At 65.2% G+C, this 19,834-nt stretch overlaps 4 protein-coding genes across 5 annotated transcripts; all 4 read right to left on the bottom strand.

Moving 5' to 3' along the window:
* Window positions 1-262: 262 nt before the first annotated feature.
* CHLRE_01g021300v5 (uncharacterized protein) lies at window positions 263-2,504 on the bottom strand. The gene is made up of 5 exons (XM_043058477.1): window positions 2,104-2,504; window positions 1,623-1,709; window positions 1,350-1,420; window positions 944-1,151; window positions 263-790 (listed from the first exon to the last, which is right to left on the bottom strand). Exons 1-5 carry the CDS (start codon window positions 2,323-2,325, stop codon window positions 614-616), a joined length of 765 nt encoding a protein of 254 aa, XP_042928391.1. The 5' UTR covers window positions 2,326-2,504; the 3' UTR covers window positions 263-613.
* A 118-nt stretch (window positions 2,505-2,622) lies between these two features.
* CHLRE_01g021251v5 (uncharacterized protein) lies at window positions 2,623-9,984 on the bottom strand. Its single transcript, XM_043058476.1, has 14 exons — window positions 9,832-9,984; window positions 9,687-9,722; window positions 9,455-9,586; window positions 9,104-9,190; window positions 8,560-8,700; window positions 7,776-7,896; window positions 7,345-7,479; window positions 6,745-6,839; window positions 5,836-6,029; window positions 5,257-5,344; window positions 4,763-4,871; window positions 4,281-4,365; window positions 3,977-4,082; window positions 2,623-3,570 (listed from the first exon to the last, which is right to left on the bottom strand). The coding sequence occupies exons 1-14, from the start codon at window positions 9,907-9,909 to the stop codon at window positions 3,451-3,453; spliced, it is 1,527 nt and encodes a 508-aa protein (XP_042928390.1). The 5' UTR covers window positions 9,910-9,984; the 3' UTR covers window positions 2,623-3,450.
* Window positions 9,985-10,032: 48 nt separating this feature from the next.
* On the bottom strand, window positions 10,033-13,884 carry CHLRE_01g021200v5 (uncharacterized protein). The gene is made up of 9 exons (XM_043058475.1): window positions 13,779-13,884; window positions 13,617-13,691; window positions 13,117-13,334; window positions 12,675-12,723; window positions 11,983-12,435; window positions 11,597-11,801; window positions 11,125-11,198; window positions 10,699-10,819; window positions 10,033-10,520 (listed from the first exon to the last, which is right to left on the bottom strand). Exons 1-9 carry the CDS (start codon window positions 13,836-13,838, stop codon window positions 10,435-10,437), a joined length of 1,341 nt encoding a protein of 446 aa, XP_042928389.1. The 5' UTR covers window positions 13,839-13,884; the 3' UTR covers window positions 10,033-10,434.
* A 169-nt stretch (window positions 13,885-14,053) lies between these two features.
* Window positions 14,054-19,754, bottom strand: CHLRE_01g021150v5 (uncharacterized protein). 2 transcript variants are annotated; one of them, XM_043058473.1, is made up of 9 exons: window positions 19,419-19,754; window positions 18,674-19,061; window positions 18,331-18,402; window positions 17,985-18,062; window positions 17,185-17,563; window positions 16,850-16,954; window positions 16,253-16,269; window positions 15,367-15,552; window positions 14,054-14,847 (listed from the first exon to the last, which is right to left on the bottom strand). In XM_043058473.1, exons 1-9 carry the CDS (start codon window positions 19,595-19,597, stop codon window positions 14,689-14,691), a joined length of 1,563 nt encoding a protein of 520 aa, XP_042928387.1. In that variant the 5' UTR covers window positions 19,598-19,754; the 3' UTR covers window positions 14,054-14,688. The 2 variants fall into 2 exon arrangements, with proteins under 2 accessions (XP_042928387.1, XP_042928388.1); XM_043058474.1 differs by lacking the exon at window positions 16,253-16,269 and having other exon boundaries at window positions 16,854-16,954.
* Window positions 19,755-19,834: the final 80 nt, after the last annotated feature.

Here is a 19,834-nt window from a genome sequence, read left to right as displayed (position 1 = left end):
ACCGTGAACTGCAACCCTTCAACGCTCGGGCGCTTACGCAGTGCCCGCTGAGTCAGGCCGCCAGCTAGATCAACATACACCCTCGGCACCAGCCCTCCCTCACCAAGCACACCAACGAGGTAGGCACGGTGTTGGGCCCACGCACGAATGCAACGGACGGGTTGTCCTCATTGGATGCGAGTAGTGTGCGAACAGGGTCGGTCCATGCTCCTCTCGCAAGGTCCAGCCCCGACAAAATGGCGCGCTAACGGAGGTGCGTGCGTGTCTGTCATGATGAAGTGCAACGGAGGCCATCGCCCCCGTCGCCACGCCAGGCCACAGTCACCGCACCCGGATGTGGTGTCGTAACGTCCCTCAAAAGCTACGGCAACTTTCAAAACTGTAAACATGAAAACCGCAGGCCCCGACAGTCGCCGCCGCAGTAGCACCCCTCAGCCACCGCAAATTTATGTACGGCCGCCTGTTCTCCCGTGAACCACATACCCAGCCCCTGCTGCCTCGAGCGGCTCTGGGCGGCCTAACAACTAACGCATGCGGTGGGACACGTGATGCGCGCCTCGCACATGCAGTCTAGGCCACGCACACCCGGACAAACACGGCTGTTCGTGTTCGTCTACTTGCTGCAGGCCGGGTGCCAGGGGTGGGTGTCGCAGTAGCGCTCCAGCGCCTTGACAATGCGGCTGCCAAAGGGCGGGCGGCCGCCAGACGAAGCAGGCTGCGGCGGCGCGGGGCCAGGGCGGGCGCCGCCGGCGGGGGCAGCGGCGGGGCCGGGCTTGCCAGGGCCACCCACCTGTGTGCAATATGAAGGGGCACCGGGGTGTTTTATCGGCATGCTGTGCAGGCCAGGAACTGTTTGGATGCATCACGCCGCGTTACCACGCGGAAGGGGCCAGGACTGACAGCAGCCTCCCCGCGCGCCTCGCCCTCGGGCGTCCCGACTCACGTTGACGTTGGTGAAGGGCGCGGTGACAGAGGTGCCACCCGGGCCGGCGTTCACAGTGGTGCCGGGGGCGGTGACGGAGGTGGCACCGCCCGGGGCCACACCGACGGTGGTGCCGGGAGCGGTGACAGACACGCCGGGGCCGCCGCCGCCGGGAGTGGCGGGGCAGGAGCCGGCGTTGTTGGCGTTGGGGATGTTGCACGAGTTCAGCCTGTGTGGGCGGTTGTGAGCGGTTGTGAGTGGTTGTGAGCGGTTGTGAGCAGCTGAGAGCGGTTGCATGGGACCATACGGGTGCATACGGTTTGGCTCCAACATCCACGCACGGATGAAGCTGCAGCACAGCACCTTGCTGCTTGCTGGTCAGCCCCCGCCGGGCCCACGCGAATGCACCACAAGGACACGGACTCACACGGAGGACACGAGGTTGCGGTTGACGCCGAAGCGCTGGGCCAGGCTGTTGGACTCCACCGTCTGCAGCAGCTGCGAGAGCGCGAGCCAATGTACACACAAACACACGAGGTCAAGGTGGGGAACTGGGGGCTCTCATTTCATGTCGACATCGCTTGTCGTGCGGTCATTGCACGGATATGTGCACACACACGCGCACGCACACTCACACTCACACACACACACACACACACACAGTTACACACACGCGCCCAGCAGGAGTGCCGGCTCCTACCTGCTCCAGCAGGTCGGGGTAGCACAGGCAGTAGGCCAGCGGGGCGCCGGGGCCGGCGAAGCCGTTGACAGTGGAGCAGCAGGAGGCCTGTGCGGCGCGCGGGGGGTGGGAGAAGGGGCAAGGGACGGGGAGAAGAGGAGGAGGAATGGGGAGGGGGTTAACGTTGAACCAATCCCGTAAGGAATGGGGAGGGGGGTTGTAGATAGCAGCCCATCCTAATGGAAATGAGGGTGGGGGAGGGTGCGCTGATGGTGCATGCTGTGCGCGGAGGCGCTGCGATCACAGGCAGACGCATCGCACGCGCCCGCCAACGCAGCTTTGCGCCTCAGAAACCAGAAGCACACAGCCCAATGCAGGGGATGATGGCAGCTCCTGCGTTGTGATCTTGTGCGCAGGCAGGCAGCGCTCCGCCCACCCCACCGAAACGTGCGACGACACGTGCGCACGCAACCCGCCCGCCCGCCCGCCCGCCCGCCCGCACCGTGGGCCCGCCCACACACGGCGCCAGCACGTTCAGGTTGTCTTGCTGCGAGGCCGCCGTGGCCACACACGTGCCCTTGTCGGGCAGGGACTGGGCCGCCGCCAGCAGCGCCGACGGCGCGGCCGCCGCCAGCAGCGCCGCCGCCAGCAGTAGCATGGCCGGCAGCGGCTGCTGCTGCTGCTGCCGGCGACACCGGCGGCTATGGGGCGAGTTGGAGGCCATTCGGCTGCTGGTGGAGGTGGAGGCTGCGCTGGGCTTGCGGTGTGTTGTGGAGGTGGTGCGGAGTGGCAGGGTAATGAGGCTGCGGGGTTGCCGGGACTAGCGCGGTGCCAATGCAAACAGCTTCACAGTGCAATTCTCAACAGCTGCTGCGGTTGGGCAGGCAAGGTTGGCATTTAAGGCTGACGCCTTTGACACGTTCCTTGGGCAGGTTTTGAGCGTTTCGGCTCCAGGGCTCTTCCACGCGCCGCAATCTAGGGCTTCCGCGCCGCGCCGCGACGCTGGAGTGCAGTCTGGCCGAGTTCCTTTCCAAGTTCCCTAGGCCTCGAATTGCATTGCAGCAGCAGACTGCGCCGGCCGCAGTCTGACCCGGGGGCCCTGGAGTGGGGGCAGCCCCGCGGGTCCATCCACTCCCGGCCACACCTTCCGCCAACCCACCCCCTTCCGCCGTTTTCGGACGCTGCAAGTCTGGATGCACAGCTTTGGACGCTCTTTCATGTAACATGTTCTATTTAAAAAGACTGCCCAAAACCGCAAGGCCGTACTCGACCCGCGGGTTTGACTCTTCCACTCCCCGCCCACTCCCGGCCCACTCCTGCTGAGCCCCCATGCAGGATTCAGGTAATGTTCCCACCGGCGACAAAACCGCGCAGCCGCAGCTTCTGTGCACCCTCGGTGGAAGCCCCGAGCCACCGATGAGCCTTCCGTCACGCTGCCCTGGCCACGCCTACGTACCGCACGCGCACCCTCTGAACCCGCGCGCCCGCTTCCTTCATTGGCCGCTTGGCCGTGTGGCCAGGCCGCTCTCACAGACACCGGCAAACCCCCATCCGCACGCGCGTCGCAATCCGCATCCTCCTCCTCGAGCGCGGCCGCCGCGCCCTCCTCGTTCCCAAGCAGCAGGCGCTGCCTCCCCAACGTTGTGGCAAGCTGCGAAGTCCCGCCCCCAGTCTTTTGTGTCTCCGGCCCAGATCCTTAATCCATCCCGGGACTCCGCTGGCTCCGGCCGTAACTCTGTCACACCCGTCCCCCTGTGGCCCCGCCGCCATATAGAGGACCACCCCTCCACCGAGACTTACACACGCACACACACACACATACACACCCGCCCCCCCTCCCCCGACCCGCTCAGTGCTGTCCCTCCGCCGCCAGGTAGGTGCGCATCTTCTGCACCTGCTCCAGCACCGAGCGCTTGCTGGTGCCGCCCTCCGTGTCGCGCATCTCGGCGCTGCGGTTGAAGTCCCACACCTGCGCGTGTGTGCGCGCACGTGGCAAACACATGCGTCGTGTTGTTGGTGCGGCGGGCGTGCATTTCCTTTCCTTGCACTGGATTGAGGAGCTGGGTGGTGCGGGGTTGTGGGCAATGTGCCGGGCGCAATCACGAGGACATGAGGATGCCGTTCACATGGCCACAGTAAGGTGTGCGCACGCCAGCACAAATTCACACGTAGGTGTGAACCACCTAGCAGCACACCAGCATGGTCAGGTGTGTCACCCTGCTGGCATGGAATGGGGCAAAGCACCACGTGCGCTCGGCTGCAAACGACACCCCCCGCCTCCCCTCCCCCGCCGTTCCTCCCACACGCTCCCCCCCAGGCTACTGCTGCTGCTGCTGCTGCTGCTGCTGCTGCTGCTGCTCCGCGCCGCCGCTCACCGCCGCCACGTCGTCGGTGAAGAGCGGGTGGATGGTCTTGAGGTCGTCCACGGTGAGGTCGAACAGCGTGCAGCCGCGGTCCTCGGCCATCTTCACGGCGGCGCCGCTGTGGTGGCGTGGTGCGCGTGTGTGTGGGAGAGCGTGTGAGCGTGCATGATTGGTGGTCAGTTTGTTATACATATGGAGAGGAAACTGCATACCCTGTGGCCCGACATTGTGAAACAGGCGCGGCACAACGTTCGATAGCTCTCACAACCCCGGGCATGCCCCACCCACGCCCTCACGCCCTCCCGCCCGGCCGCACCTGTGGTGGTGTGTCTCCCGGAACGGCACGCCCTTGCGCACCAGGTACTCGGCCAAGTCCGTGGCGAGCATGTCGGCGGACAGGCCTGGGGGCGGGGGAGGTTTGGCGAGGAGGTCAGGGAGTTGCAAGGATGTTTGGAAAGAGGGGTACAGGATGCACTAAGGGGGTGGGCGCAAGAGGCTAGGCGCACGGGGTTAGGCGCAAGACGGTAGGGACCCGCGGAGCGTGGGTGCAGGCTCTGCTTCCCCGCCTCCTCCCCGCCTCCCCGCCTCCGCCCATGCGGCCAAGGACACGACCCCCCACCCCCCACCGCCCTTCCTCCTCCTCTTCCTCCTGCTCCTGCTCCTCCTTCCCTTCCTCCGCTCCCACCCTACCCCCACCGCTTCCCAACCACCCCTCCTGCTGCTCCCGCTCCCGCTGCTCCCCTGCCCTGCTGCTACTGCTGCCCGGCTGCTGCTCCAGCCCTGCTCGGCTACGCTCACCGGCCTTCATGCGGTCGGGCTTGATCCGCAGGGTGGACAGCACGCCGGTGGCGATGCGCACCACGTCGTGCACCGTGTCCACCGTGTCAAACAGCAGCTCCCAACACTCCTGCACAAACAAACACACACATACACATACACACATATGCGCACAATGATGAATTGTCAGTAAGCCCACTGCGTTCCAGTCGTTGTGCTTTCTCAACCCGTCTGTGTTTGCGGCGCATGTCCGCTCCCGCCCCCCGCCCCCCGCCCCCTGCCTCCCGCCCGCCTCGCGGCCTCAGTGCAGCGCCCCTATGTCTGACCTCATGCCCCGGGCCCGCCGCCCCCGGGGGCGCCTCCCCTGCCCCTGCCCCTGCCCCTGCCCCTGCCCCTGCCCCTGTCCCTGTCCCTGTCCCTGTCCCTGTCCCTGTCCCTGTCCCTCTGTCTCCCTCTCCCTCCCTCTCCCTCCCTCTCCCTCGCTCTCCCTCCCTCCCTCGCTCTCGCTCTCTCGCCTGGAAGTCCTTGTTGTATGTGGTGGGCGTGCCCTTGAGCACCGCCATGACGCCCATCAGGTTGCCCTGCACACGACCGCCCTTGCCCCTGCAGCAGGAGGAGGCGGGGAGGGGCAGTGGGGGAGGTGGAGGTGGCAGGAGGCGGTGGAGGAGGTGGAGGCAGCGGTATCATGAAACAGCCCCCCGCCCAACCCCGCACCCCTCCACACGCGCCTCTCAGCCCTGGCCCCCGCCTGCCACTCCCCACGTCCCTCTTTGTGTGGTGCATCTCCGTGTCACGTGTTGCTTACCCGGCACGGTGCCAGTAACCCCCGCCCCCACGCCCCTCGCCCCGCCTGCCTGCTCCCCCTCCCCCGCTCCTTCGGTCTGCAGTCCTCAGTACATCCTGTACCGCTTTACCCAACCATCCCTCCCACCCAAACCCACACACTACAACGCGTCTGCTCTACTACTGTTCCTGGCTACGCCTTCACTTCTTAAATGTTCATGAATGTAACCCACCCCATCCACCCCCTACGCCTTCACTTCTTAACTAACCATGAATGTAACCCCCCCACCCCCACCCCATCCCTCCCGCACCTGATGAGCTCCAGGGCGTCGGGGTTCTTCTTCTGCGGCATGAGCGAGGAGCCGGTGGCGTAGGCGTCGCTGCACTGCACGTAGCCGAAGGGGCCGGAGCTGTAGATGATGAGGTCCTCCGCCCAGCGCGACAGGTGCACGCACAGCAGGCTGGCCGCAAACACCGTCTCGATCACAAAGTCGCGGTCAGACACCTGCGCATGTGTGTGTGCGTGTGTGTTTGTGTGAGAAAGATGGAGTGTGTTGAGGAGCACAGGGGGAGTGTGTGTTTGTGTTAAAAAACGAAACGAAAGCCCGCGCCCGTGTGTGTTTGTGTTTGTGTGTGTGTGTGTGTGTGTGTGTGTGTGTGTGTGTGTGTATATCCTAGGAAAGCACACAAAGTGGCAAGGGTGTGGCGGGCAGCGGCAGCGGCCCGCGTGTGGGGATGCGGGGGATGCGCCGCCACACTGCGCGACACCTCTGCAGCGCGGGGCCCCAGGCAGTACCCCGGCTCCCCACAGTGCTCTCAGTGCCTACAGGCCCTTTACACCAGCAGCAACCCCCTCCCTCCCCACCTCCCCCAGCTGCGGGCACCCTCCCCCAGCCCCCTCCCAATCCTCCCCCTCCTCCTCCCCCAGCCCCCTCCAGCCACCCTCCTCCTCCCCCCCTCCTCCAGGCCCCCTCCTTCCCCCCCTCCTCCCGACTGTTTCCTTACGCTTCAAAGTTAACCCCCTCCCCCCCTCCTCCTCCCCACCCCCTCCTCCTCCCCAAGCCCCCTTCAGCCACCCTCCTCCTCCCCCCCTCCTCCAGGCCCCCTCCTTCCCCCCCTCCTCCCGACTGTTTCCTTACGCTTCAAAGTTAACCCCCTCCCCCCCTCCTCCTCCCCCCTCCTGCCCCCCCCCGCCCTCCTCCCCCTCCTCCTCCCCTCACCGCGTCCATGGAGTTGGGGCACACGCCGCCGCCGAAACCCAACTCCTTGGCGATGAACTGGCGGTCCACCAGAAAGGGGTTGCCGGCCAGGGCGCCTGGGGAGGGGGCGTGTGTGTAGGGGGGGGGGCGTGTGTGTGTTTGTGTTTGTGTGTGTTTGTGTTTGTGTGTGTGTGTGTGTGTGTGTGTGTGTGTGTGTGTGTGTGTGTGTTGTCAATGCGGCGTATCTATGCGTGTCCCACGTCGTGCTCCTGTCCCTGTGTGCCCCCACAATCGCAGACGCGCAAGCCCCTGTCGTGCACACGCCCCGGCCCCCCGCCGTTTAATCCCCGTTGCCGCCTGCCCCGTCCGCACACTCGTCGGCCCACTCCAGCTCCACGCCTCCTCCCCTCCCCTCCTCCCCACCTTCGCCCCTGCATCCCTCCTCCCGTCTCAATGTACCCTATCCCTCCTCTACCAGTGCACTCCGTCCACCCACCCAGCCCCACCCTCTAGCCTCCACCCGCCCCGCCCCCACCCTTCCACCCTCCTCGTCTCCCCCCCCCTTCTCCCCTCCTCTCCCTCCCCCTCCCCCCCTCCCCTCCCCTCCCCTCCCTCACCCACCCGAGCCCAGCGGCAGTGTGGCCACCCGCGGCAGCAGGTCCCGCAGCCGCATGTCGTCGCGCTGCCAGGCCGCGGCGTGGCTCATCAGCCAGTGGCTCCAGCGCACAGTCATGGCATTCTGAAGGTGCGTGAAGCCTGTGTGTGTGTGGGGGGGGGGGCGAGATGGGGGAGGAGGTGGGGGAGCAGGCAGCGGGAGGAGGCGGGCGATGTCACGTTCAGATTTGGCCTCGCTCCAGCTCCCTTGTTTAGGTTTGTTCTCTTGCTCTAGTCCTTTGAGTTTACCGACAATACGCAACTTTCTATCGCCCTCATCCCTGCCTCTCCCGCACTCAGCCGCCCCCTCCTCCCCCTCCCTCCTCTGCCCCTCCCCTCCCTACCCTCACCGGCATGAGCACCTCCCCCTCCCCCTCCCCCCCTCCCTGCCCCCTCACCCGGCATGAGCACCTCCACCTCTGCCTCGGAGCGGTCCGCCGCCACGCGCATCAGCTCGCCCACCTCGGACCGCATCACCTCCACCTGACCCACCAGCCACAGCCGGTAGTCGGTGGCAACCTTTGGAGGGGCGGGGAGGGGTGTGTGTGTGTGTGTAAGGGGGGTTACACACATTAAGTTTACGAAGTGAAGTCGTAGCCAGGTACAGCCGGGGGGGGGCATTCATGGTTAGTTAAGAAATAAAGGGGGGGGGGGTAGCGGGTCATGGTTAGGTAAGGCGGGAAGGGAAAGTTGGGTTTGGGAGGGTAGCTGTTCATGTGGAGAACGGTGTGGTTGCTTCGCATCTGTGAAGTGCCTCGACGTGAGGGGTGGTGGCTACGGCGGCGGCGGTGGTGGTGGCGGCAGTGGCGGACGGGGCTGGAAGAGGGCCACGGGGTCTGGACAAGTCTCCCACCCCCGGCCCGGCCCCGCCGCCGCCCTGCACATGGCCTCCACAGCCACTGCACAACGGCACACCCGCCACCGCCGCCACCGACTGCGCCTGTCATCGACTTCGTCCCTGCTTCTCCTCCGGCCCCCTCCTCCCGCCCTTACTCCTGCCTCCCGGCTTCCGCACTCCCCCCCTCCCACGCCCCTACGCCACCCCCTTGGGTTCGGTTTAGTTTGGCCTGGTACCGGTATCTCAAACCCCCACCCACCCACCCACCCACCCACCCACCCACCCACCCACCCACCCACCCACCCACCCCACCCCCACCCACCCACCCACCCACCCACCCTCACCTGGTCGTTGCGCGAGCGGCCGGTGTGCAGCTTGCCGCCCACCGCCCCCACCAGCTCCGTGAGGCGCCGCTCGTTGGCCGTGTGGATGTCCTCGTCACCCGCCTTGATCACAAAGGCACCCGCCTTCCACTCCTCAGCCACCTGCAGGCGGGGCGGCCGGATGGGGGGAGCAGGCGGGGGCCAGGGGAAGGAGGCGCGTGTATTGAGGGGAAGGAGGCGCGCGCACGCGTGGGTGTGGGGAGTGTGTGAACGTGGGTGGGGCGCGGCGGGCCTTGCGGCGGTGTCATGTGGGCTGTGGCGTGCGCAAAGGCCCAGCGCCCGGTCAGCGGCTACTCACGTACACGTCGCCCGCCCGCCCGCCCGCCCGCCACCGCAGCAGCCCCAGCACCCGCAGCTCCCCCACCACCATCTCAGCCCCCCTCAGACGCCTCCCCCTGAGCCTGCGCCTCGCTGACCCCCCTCTCAGCCCCCTCTCAGCCCGCGCCTCTCTCTGCCCCCCCACCCCACCCACCCACCCACCCGCCCTGCTGCCGGGTGTGCGCACCTTGGCCAGCCCCTCCACAATGGTCACGGCCTCGTCATGTGCCAGAATGCCGGCCTTGGCAAGAGCCTTGGCGTACGCCTGGCTGCCCTGTTGGGGAATGCGTGGGTGTGTGGGTATGTGGGTGTGGGGGAGTGTGTGAATGTGTACGTGTCATTGCTGGTGGGGAGGGCGGTGGGGATGGCCGGGCAAGGTGGGCAGCAAGCCGGGCACGCGACACGGCACGGTCTGGTGTTACCCTGGGCCCTCGCAGCCTCTTGCCTAGCCCCGCACGTCTTCCCTCCCTGCCCTGGCCACCAAACCCGCGTCCCCCCCAGCCCCACCCCACCACTCGCCCCCCTCCCTGTGCCGCACCTTGATGTCCTCAGCCCACAGGCGCTTGTCAAAGGGCAGCGACTCGTTGAACTTCTCCATGAGCGGGTCCGTCTTGCCCGTGAAGCGACCGCCCCACAGCTTCTTAGTGTTGTCAGCAGGCGCAGCAGCTGCCTATTGCGAGATGCATTCAACGCGAAACGTCAGCGAGACGTCCGCGCAGACTCGGTGCGGCCCCATCACATTCGTGCAAGTGCAGTCCCAACGTCCGCACCTGGGCCATGACGCTGAGACGAGCGGGGACGCGAGCCTGCAATGTCACATGCGGACAATTCGTCAGCGGCTTCCACAATTGCTCGACGCACGCGTCTTTCGATTGCGGTGCCGACGGCGTCGACAAGTGCACGAGTCCAGCTCACCGCAACGCGAGCACACTTGCGCTGGGTTGCCGCGAGGCACTTAGAGGCCCCTTGATGCTGGAGAGCGAGCGGGGCCATTTGGCTATCCGACTTGTTGAACTGGGGCTTTCAGGATCGAAGTGCAGCCTCGCGTCAATTTGACGAGCCAATTGTTATAAGTGCCAACCGATACACAAGTATGTATAAAGCAATGGTCACGTCGTTGAGCATAAATTTGGTCACGTGTGCATGCGCAATCGGGCGACTGAAACCCCTGCCATCCAAAACCCCACGCATTCGTCGCTTGTAACAAAAATCACATGTCATTATTCAATCCATGCTACATCATACGAGCTCGTAAAACGGTCACGCCTTCTGTTCTGTGCTTTGACGGCACAAACCCCACGTCGTCCCACACCTCCAAACGCCAACTCAACGCCTTGTCGTCCAGGGGCCGTCTGCGCATGACGCATGCCCCACAACTCGCTGCAGCGCCTCGCGGCGCACTGCCGGCCGCTTACACCTGACCAGTCACCAATGCTGTACGCGTGCAATACGCACATGCAGCCCGCGCCCACGGCCCAAACAACCACAATATGAACACACTCCCCCTGCGGCGCGCTCTCACAGCGCCTTGTACCCCAGCAGCCTGTTGAGCTGCTGCGCGTTCTCGCACTCGTAGCCCGCGGTGAAGTAGCGCCCGAAGCCGGCTGCAGTGTGTGCAGGGAGCGGGGCAAGGCGGCAGCAGCAAGGCAGCGCAGCCTCACGTCAAGGCACTGCATGCCCACAAGCCGTACGTGAACGTGCGCAGCGCGTGAGCCACTAGCCATGCAGAACCGCAGTCACGTACAAGGCCCATGCGTGAGTCCCTGCCAGCCTGCCACCCACCTGTGATGCCCAGTCCCAGGCCGTCCTCCTCGCCGCCCGCCGCCCCGCCGGCGCCGCCGCAGCCGCCCGCCTCATCCTCCTCGCACTCGTGGACCAACCGGTCTGTGGTCTGGCCCGACACCTGAGGGCGCGGGAGCGTGTGCGGGCATAGGCTTATAGGAAGGCGCACGTGTCGCTGTCAATTTGTTGGGAGTGCGGAGGACGTGCGTGCGCACGGGCAATGACAGGAAGGCGCACGTGTCGTTGTCAGCTGACTCTGCAACGTGGGGCAGTCCACAAGCTGCCTTGTCGGTCCGGCCGCACACGCCACGCTACTCCACATACACAGTTCGCGGGCGGGTCTCTTTTACCACGTTTCGGTGTCCCACACAGGCCCTGAGAAACACGCGCTGGTATCCCCCTTGCACCTCCTCCTCGTCGACTCACCGGGCACACCAGCAGTTCGCTGCGGGCGTCCACCACACCCTCCGTGCAGGCGTCGCCGCACACGTGCACCCAGCCTGAGGAAGCGGGGGGGGGGGGGGATTACATTCACGATTAATTAAGAAGTGAAGGCGGGGGAGAGGGCGGCGGCGGAGCGCACGCAACGGCTTCTGGGTGCTCTGGGTGCTCGGAGTGCGCGAGGCATGGGCCATTTGGATTGGGAAGGGAGCCAAAGGGCAGCAGCGCGGCTGGCAACGGCACTACTGCAGTAGGATACAGTAATACAAGTAGTGCAATGCATCAGTAGACTACGGTAGTCGCCCAGCAATTGCGCCTTACACGATTTCAAAAGGGCCCTGCGATTTCCAGGCCATCGCCTCGTTGCCCGCATACCGTATTTGGCTGTGCGTTTCCCTAGTCCCTTTGCTCTCTCGCCCCCACGCCTCTTCGCGCTGCCCACACGTCGCTTACGCACCTGTTTGCTCGCACGCGTACACGGGCGGCTCCTCGCCGGGGTTCACCCGCGTGAAGGTGAGCGCGGCGCGGCCGCGGTGGCTGAGGTCGGGGCGCGGCGGCGCCTGCGGTGCCGAGCCGCTGGCGCCGCTGCCACTGGCGCCGCTGCCGCTGGGGCCCGCCGCGCCTGGGCCCTCGAAGCCACGTGCTCGTCGCCACGCTGCCACCTGGATACATGCAGGCGTACGTGTTGTTGATTTGTAAGGCCACCGGTCGCATGCATGTGTATGCACTCTTACCCCTAAGTACATACACAAAACACAGTTCAAATACACACGCAACACCGCACGCACGCACGCACGCACGCACACGCACAATCAAGCACGCACGCAAAAACCCTGCCCTCACCTTGGCCGCTATGTCCCCCGGGTCCGCCCCCATCATCCGGTCGTCCAGCTGGCGGCGGTCGGGCGCCGTGTCGCGCTTGGCCCTCAGCATGTCCAGGAACATGGCGCCCAGCCCCACACACGACACCGCACCCGGGGCGACAGAGCCGGAGGCACCAGCAGCACCACAAGCGGCCCCGGAGGCAGCCGAGGCGGCCGCGCCGCGACTGGGCGTCGCCGCCGGCGTGCCGCCCGCGGCGGAGCCGGTGGTAGCGGCGGCGGCGGCGGCGGCGGCGGCGCCGCCGCTGCCGCGGCAGCGGCCGGCGGCCCTGCTGGAGCCGCCGCCGCCAGTGGGGCCGGCGGCACCGCTACCACCGGGTTTGGGTTTGGGTGCGGGCGCCAGGTCCAGGTCCAGGTCCTGGTGCTGGCGGCGTGTGGCCTCCCACTCCTCGCCGTCCGCGTCCAGGTAGGTGCGCTGCCCGGGGGGGGGGGAGGGGGGCGGAGGGCAGGAATAGTCGGTGCTCAACAGGGAAGTGATTGTCCTTGTCAGGTTTAAACCGCTGATGCTGTTAGGCACTGGTGGAGAGCTTCGTCGCAAACATGCGTACGTCGCAGGCGGCGGTGCCTCGGGCGCAAGCAGGGCGGCAGAGCGCGGCAGTGCGCCAAACGGGAGAGAAAGCGAGGGCGGGAGGGGGCCATGACTGAATCGCGCACCTTCCACTGCTTGCCGTTGGCGCGCACGTGCTGCTCGGGCTTGCCCCACCTGCAGGCGGGGTGCGTGGCGGCAGTAGCCACAACGGGTCACACAGTGTGCCAGACTATTAGCAGTCATGTGGTGAGGCCGTCGCCGTGGATAGAGAGGCATGTGACCCACTGGACCAACCGCTGCACATGCATGCGCACATGCACACGTACAAAATGGCGCAGGTCCCCTAGAAGCCTGATGACAGCAGTCACGGCGCCCCTGGCCTTGCCACGCCATCGGTCGTCCCCCATGGACGCACGGATGTACATAGCCCCCCCACACACACACGCACACACACACACACACACACACACACACACACACACACACACACACACACACACACACCGCCGCCGCCACCACCACCACCGCCCCACCACCAGCGCCCGCCCCTGCCCAGGCTGCACGCACCTGCACAGGTACAGCCGCCGCCACACCGCGTCCTCCGACGCCAGCTCCGACAGCAGCCGGCAGGTGCACGCCGCCGCCGTCAGCCCCGTGGCCGGCAGCAGCGACATCACACGCAGCAGCATCTCACGCGGCAACTGCAGCAGGTGCAGCCGCGGCCGCGCGTCTGGGGTGGCGGCCGAGGCGGCAGAGCCTTCTGTGGGCGGCTGTGTCGCTTGGATCTGCGGTGTGTGACGCGTGGGGGTCGGTGGTTGGGTTGGGGTTGTGTGATACGCTGCGTGTGTGCCCGACTGCCGGGGCGCAGAAACCCCCGTGCCATGTGTGCGCTTGCCCCAGCTGCCGCGCTCTGGCGCCCGCCATGACGGCCATAGAGCCACAACCTCTGACACGCAGCCTCCCACCTCCACCTCTGTGAGTTGGACTTTCCCGCTGCTGTAGGCGGGCGACGGCCACACCCGAATGCCCGTCGTTGAGTGTGCGACCGCAGCCCGCGCGTCGCTTACCGTGCGCTCGAGCGCATTTGCTTCCGCGTCATCGTTGTTGCACTTGTTTGCCTCTAGGTCGTCCTGGCCAGCGTCCTACGGAGCGAAACTGGCATGGTTGACTCCGAATGGCCAACACCACTCGCGAGCTGCAGCATGACGCAGAATCAGTGCCATATTCACCTGCTCCGCGTCCCAGTCAGTGAAAGCCTGCTCAAGCTCATCTCCAAAAGCCTCGTCCATCAATCTCACTCACTAGCCTCTGAGCCGCTGCTGCTTCTAAATTGACGAATGCGTTTTCCTTCGCGATGTATTCAGAGCAGCGGATAGTGAGCAGAGCGTGTTCCACAAGCGCCCTGTCGTGACCTGTGGCGTGGCGTACCCGTGGCATACCCTGCTTGCCTGGGCCCTGACGGGCCCTGAAGGGCCCGGCGCGTGGGCTGAAAGGTACGCCGTGGGCCCTTCAACGTTCTAAGATTGTGCGACTGTGCGTTGTCGCTTGACAAGTCGATCGTGAACGGGGTGCATCGCAAAATTTGCAGCCCGCGCTGCCAGCCCAAGCCAGCCTCGGCGCCTCACCCTACCTCGCATACTAGCGTGCATACCAGCGAGCATACCCCGCATACCGTAACTCAGCGCAGCCATCACATCCTTCTAACTCCCCGCGCCGTGCCACGCCAATCCGCCAGCAGTTTGTCCACGGCTGCTCAGCCGCTGCTGCCTAGCAGACCAGGTCATGGCGGACCAAGTTCCCAGACCACCACCCCACCAGACCACTTCCTCCCTGCACCCCGTGCTCCACTCACAGGAGTTGGACACCGGGCGATCCCCGGGGCGCACGGACGCAACCGCGTCGCCGTACCCCCGAGCGTCACACACATGCTGCCCATCGCATCCCTGGTCCAATGGCTTGGCTGGTCACGAGGCGCCGCATCTCAGTCCCGCACTCTCGCAATCGGCAGCTCTTCCGCTAGTCCTTCACCGGACTTTCAACATGCTGCCGGCCTGCTTTTCCTAACGATCCACCACCACACCACCGGTCCCTCCCGCCCCTGCCGCCGCTGCCGCCGCTGCCGCCGCTGCCGCCGCTGCCTCAGCGGCGCACCAGGTACACGCCGCACTCGAGGTGGTGTGTGTAGGGGAACTGGTCGAAGGCGGCGAAGCGCGCGATGCGGTGGGTGGGCGCGATGGCCTTGAGATTGGCGCACAGCGTGTCGGGGTTGCAGCTGATGTACACGATGCGGTCAAACTCCTGCAAGCGCGGGTTTCGTGTGTACGTGTGTGTACGTGTGTGTGTGTGTGTGTGTGTGTGTGTGCATGTGTGCCGTTTGGTAACTAAACCGTGAGGACCGATCAAGTCAGGAGTTATGTGAATGTTACGTGCAGGATAGCGGCGTGGGGTGTGTGGGGTGGTGCAGGCACAGGCCCAGGTAAAGGTCGGGTCGGGTGCTCGCGCCACACACCGGGCGCCCTCACCACGGCCACCCTGGCGCTGCCCGCAGCCCTGCCCGCGACCTGCAATGCACCCTGACCCGCCGGCCTTAACACCCCCAAAACACCTCGCCCCCAACCACACACGTACGCCCAACTGCGCCCGGCGCCCAGCCTTCCACCCCCTCGCTCACCCCCAACCTCCCCCCTACTGTCGAGTGTCGCTCCGTTGTCAAAGCATAGGCCACGCTCTCCTCCTCACTCTTTTGCATTGGGTTCGCTCTAGCAAGGGCTGGCATCTACACCCCCCAACCTCCCTGCCTTCCCCACACGCCCGCACCTTGAGCAGCTCCACCGTGAAGTCGTCCAGCCCGGCCCGCGGCGGGTCCACCAGGATGGTGCGCAGCCGCAGCGCCTCCCAGCCCTCCAGCCCCTCCAGCCGCCGCCGGCTGCCGCGCTCGCGCATAGTGACCGCGAACTCCTCACTGGCCATGCGCGCCAGGAACACGTTGGACACGCCGTTGGCCTGTGGTGGTGGGAGGGGTTACATTCATGATTGTTTAAGAAGTGAAGGCATAGCCAGGAACAGTAGTGTAGCAGGCGCTTTGCAGGGGGGGCATCATGCAAGGAGGACACGCAGGGCGAGCGAGGGATGAGGGGGAGACATGGACTGTCCTGTGTATGCGCGTATGTGTGTCGCTATACAGCGGGGCGTGTCCGTTCCGTGGAATTACCCAATTACCCATCATCCCCACACGGGGGAGGCACCCTAGGTGAAAAAGTGCATTTCTGGACCATTATAAAAACACCCTTTGGCAACTTGCGCAGTCACCAAAATCGGGCAGCAGGTTCGTTAGGGCAAACACTTGATGTTCGGATCCCTGCGCAAGTTGCCAAATATGGTGAAATATGTCATGCAAGATGGGGGGTACGAAACGTGTCAGACGGGGGAATCACTGACCCCAGACTTCAGCGGATCCCTCCTAAAATCTTATGAAGCACGGCGGACACTATCCATATGGATTCTGTGAACTCAGGGGGGTGGAGTATTATGCGGGCTGGGAGAACAACCCGCGTGTTTGTCCGCACAGGTGGGCACGCATGGACCAAAACGTGTCCAAACCGACATGCGTATTCTAGCCGGTCGACTAGCTAAAGCTTCTATTATATATGTGTATAACGTGAAGCGAGTAGACAGGGGCTCAGATTAGCCTGTCTGTCCGCACATTGAAAGCATGTTGCCCTGGAGGGCACGAATTCCAGCATCCTTTGCTGCCGTCGATTTATAAAGATCAGCGGATGTTATAAAACTACTTATTGAACGAAGAGGATGCCTCCTCGCGATCCCGACTCCAGGTCACGACTAGTCTCCAAAGGGTTGCTTTGAGCCTAAATCTCACGTTGGAAGACTTTATGATTGCTAAGCGTTAGATTGAGCCTTGTATCGGAGCTACAGGGTCCGTTGGCGCAAAGCATTTAACATCTATTTGCACGATCGTCGGCAAACGTTAATGTCTACTAATATCTATGATATATGTAGCATGTAAAAGCCATTGCAACTTGTCCGAGCAGCTAACTCGGCCGCATGAGTGAGGGGAACATATTCAGACCCCACGGCATGGTGCCCCCCCCCCGTGTGCATCATCCCACATACCGTACCACCCACATGCCCTCCGCCCTGGCTCCCGCCCCGCCCGGGCCTGCCGCTGCTGCCCCCGCTGTCGCTGCTGCCCCCGCTGCCGCCGCCCCCACCCTAAGGGCCGCCGCCGCCCCCACCCAAGGGCCGCTACTGCCCCCACCCAAGGGCCGCCGCCCCCACTGACTGACCTCCATGTTGTAGCGGGCCGCCTCCACGGAGCTCTTGGCCACCTCGGTGGCCACCACCCGCCGGAAGTTGGCGGACAGCGGGATGGTGAAGTTGCCGTTGCCTTTGGGGGGCGGGGGAGGCGGGGCTTGTTTGTCCTGACCGACCCGCACGGGTTCACTCGGTTGGCTTGCTTTGGGTTCTCGAATGAACTGCCCCCACCCCAACCCCCTGTCTCAAACACACACACACGCACACACACACACGCACACACACACACACACACACACACACGCACACACACACACACACACACACGCGCACACACACACACACACACACACACACACGCACCGCAGTACAGTTCCAGCAGGTCGTCCTCCGGCCCCACACCACCACCAGCAGCTGCAGCCGCCGCCTCCTTGCCCTCCTCAGCCGCCACCGACCCCTCAGCCGCCGCCGCCGCCGACCCCTCAGAAGCAGCCGCCGGCTTCGTCACGTCCTGCGCCCATGTCAGCATGTGCTGGCACACGTGGCCGTTGGGCTGGCTGAACGAGCCCTCCACCTGCTTTTGCACGAACGTGCGGCCGCCAACCGTCAACCGCTCCAGCACGAAGTCCGCGTCCAGCGCGATCTTCTGTTTGCGGCTGCGGCCGATCACGTGCGGCCGCACCCCGGCGGCGGCCGCGGTGGGCGTGGCCGCCAGTGCGTCACGCAGGCGCTCCGCCGCCGCCTGCGGCCGCCAGGCGAGCAGCGGGTGTGCAGTACAGTACGTAAGGCACAGCAGCAGCAACAGGCGGGTTGTGGATGGGACTGGCGCGGCACTTCCTCGCACCGGCTTCACCCCTTCACACGCGTCAATCTTGTCCTTGATTGGCTCTGCTCCGCCCCACCCCGCCCAACTTCGGACCAGCACCCCAGCGCACCGGCGCCCACCTGCCACTCCGGCCTAGTGCCCCATTACCCCAGCGCCCCAGCGCCCCCCCACCACCACCTGCCACTCCGCCCCGGCGCACCGACGCCCCAATGCCCACCTGCCACTCCGCCCCGGCGCCCCGGCGCCCCAATGCCCACCTGCCACTCCGCCCCGGCGCCCCGGCGCCCCAATGCCCACCTGCCACTCCGCCCCGGCGCCCCGGCGCCCCAATGCCCACCTGCCACTCCGGCCCCAGCTTGCGGTGGTAGAGCAGTGTGACCATGGCGTCACCTGCCAGCGTGGTGTGGAAGTTGACCTGGCGGGCAGCAGGCAGGAGGCAGCGGGGGCGGGGGCCGCGAGGTGGGATGTGGTGGCGGGGGCATTGCTGAGGTACTCAGGCAAACACTGAGTTGAGCTGAGGTGCATCGGCTCAAGAGCCGCAGCCTGATTGCGTCCCGCCCGTCCCGCCGTGCTGCGGCTCAGCCGCCACCGCTTGCTGCCTCCAAACCGGTTCTCGCCACCTTCTACAGCCTCAGCTCCCACCACCACCGCCCGCGCCTCCACCGTCACCCGCCCGCACCCACCTGGAACAGCCGCTGCCGCAGCTCCGGCGTCTTGTCCGCCTCCTCCCGCACCACCGCCATCAGCTCATTCACCTGAGATATGCGCGTGTGTGTTTGAAAACACGAGAGAACGCAAGATCGTGCATGCAAGGTGTGTGTGTGTGTGTGTGTGTGTGTGTGTGTGTGTGTGTGTGTGTGTGTGTGTGTGTGTGTGTGTGTGTGTGTGCGTGTGCGCCACACAGGTTTGGTGCATCAACGTAATGTCGTGTCAGGACAGCTGGTCACTCAGCGAGGCACATGCACATCATCCGGGCGTTCCGTTTGCGCACACGGCACTCCCGCCCCCCTCCCCGCCGCAGCTGACCTGCTTTGTGGCCACGGGGAATGTGTCCACGCGCACGCGCCGCGGGCCCTTGGGCTTGCCGCCCTTCTTGCCCTTGCCCTTCTTGCCCTTGCCCTTCTTGCCGTCAGCCGCCGCCACCGCTGCCGCCGCTGGTGCCTCCGCAGCGGCCGCTGCCGAGGTGCTGGCGTCGGCCTGCGCCTCCGCCTGCTGCTCCGCCGCGCGCTCCGGCTCCCCCTCCCCCTCTTCCTGCTCCAGCTCCTTGCCCTCTCCCTGCTCCTGCTCCAGCGCAGCCGCCGCCTCCTGCCCCGCCTCTGCCGCCGTCTCCTCCGCCGGCGACTTGTCGAACATGACGAAATGCAGGGGGCCGTCGCGCTGCTCCACTGTGAACTCAGAGCGCATGCGGTAGTGGCTGAAGAGCGGGGAGGCGGGCGCACGGGGAGAAAGAGGGAGTTTGGGCATATGAAAGCCGGAGTGGATAAATCGCATGTTTGATGGGCTGAGTGCTGTGATGGTGGTGGGTGAATGGATGCGTGTGGTGTATGTGGGGATTTTGGGAGGGGCGCGAGGTCGCGGCGGCGGGCATTGCACCGGGAGTCACGGCTGGCCCGGGCGGACCGTAGGTTGCTGCCGAGACCCACATCACCCCAACCGCGGTGAAGTCCGTGGCTAGCATGCGCTCGGCAGGGATGGGGTTTACGGCTGCGTGCGGGTTTGCAGCCCCCCGGGCCGAATGCGTGCCTCTTCGCCCGCCAGCCCGGCGCCTCACGTTGGCGGGCTCGTGAAGACCTCCAGCTGGGGCGGGTCGAATTCCTGGAACAGCTGTTTCAATTTTGTCAGTTTCCTATCCAGCTGGCCATCGTAATCCTCCGCATCGATGGCCGTGATGCTAACGGGCGTGGTGAAGGCAGGAGTCTCCGCGCATGCCTCGGCTGCGTGGCCGTTCATGACCGCCGGTTCAGCCGCCGGAGCAGATGCTTGTACTACAGTCTCCAATTTCCTTTTGTTTCCCACAAGCGCCATTGATGGCGTCAGAACAACGGTGTGCTGGTGGCGGGTAGAACTCGGCGCGGGCGCTACACAACGTCTTAACAGCATGCTTAAGGCTTGACGAGCACGACGGCATCTAACACAACATTTATACAAGTCAACGACTTATGAGTTATGAGACAGCCGCGATTGGCG

The sequence above is a fragment of the Chlamydomonas reinhardtii genome, chromosome 1 (assembly GCF_000002595.2).
Source record: "Chlamydomonas reinhardtii strain CC-503 cw92 mt+ chromosome 1, whole genome shotgun sequence".
NCBI classification, from domain to species: domain Eukaryota; kingdom Viridiplantae; phylum Chlorophyta; class Chlorophyceae; order Chlamydomonadales; family Chlamydomonadaceae; genus Chlamydomonas; species Chlamydomonas reinhardtii.
This window is presented reverse-complemented; position numbering and strand designations above follow the sequence as displayed.

What these genes read in the sequence shown, in the direction of transcription:
- CHLRE_01g021300v5 (XM_043058477.1), bottom strand. Translation starts at nt 2,325, where the DNA reads ATGGCCTCCAACTCGCCCCATAGCCGCCGGTGTCGCCGGCAGCAGCAG. An exon ending in ACCCCGACCTGCTGGAGCAG is followed by an intron (nt 1,421 to 1,622) that starts GTAGGAGCCGGC and finishes GCGCTCTCGCAG; the next exon opens with CTGCTGCAGACGGTGGAGTC. An exon ending in CGCCCTTCACCAACGTCAAC is followed by an intron (nt 791 to 943) that starts GTGAGTCGGGAC and finishes TATTGCACACAG; the next exon opens with GTGGGTGGCCCTGGCAAGCC.
- CHLRE_01g021150v5 (XM_043058473.1), bottom strand. Translation starts at nt 19,597, where the DNA reads ATGAACGGCCACGCAGCCGAGGCATGCGCGGAGACTCCTGCCTTCACC. An exon ending in TCCCCGTGGCCACAAAGCAG is followed by an intron (nt 18,403 to 18,673) that starts GTCAGCTGCGGC and finishes CGCATATCTCAG; the next exon opens with GTGAATGAGCTGATGGCGGT. An exon ending in AGCTGGGGCCGGAGTGGCAG is followed by an intron (nt 17,564 to 17,984) that starts GTGGGCATTGGG and finishes TGGCGGCCGCAG; the next exon opens with GCGGCGGCGGAGCGCCTGCG.
- CHLRE_01g021251v5 (XM_043058476.1), bottom strand. Translation starts at nt 9,909, where the DNA reads ATGGCCCCGCTCGCTCTCCAGCATCAAGGGGCCTCTAAGTGCCTCGCG. An exon ending in GCCCCAACTCCATGGACGCG is followed by an intron (nt 6,030 to 6,744) that starts GTGAGGGGAGGA and finishes ACACATGCGCAG; the next exon opens with GTGTCTGACCGCGACTTTGT. An exon ending in GCCCGACCGCATGAAGGCCG is followed by an intron (nt 4,366 to 4,762) that starts GTGAGCGTAGCC and finishes CCCCGCCCCCAG; the next exon opens with GCCTGTCCGCCGACATGCTC.
- CHLRE_01g021200v5 (XM_043058475.1), bottom strand. Translation starts at nt 13,838, where the DNA reads ATGGACGAGGCTTTTGGAGATGAGCTTGAGCAGGCTTTCACTGACTGG. An exon ending in GCGAACTGCTGGTGTGCCCG is followed by an intron (nt 10,820 to 11,124) that starts GTGAGTCGACGA and finishes CCGCGCCCTCAG; the next exon opens with GTGTCGGGCCAGACCACAGA. An exon ending in CCTGGGACTGGGCATCACAG is followed by an intron (nt 10,521 to 10,698) that starts GTGGGTGGCAGG and finishes CACACACTGCAG; the next exon opens with CCGGCTTCGGGCGCTACTTC.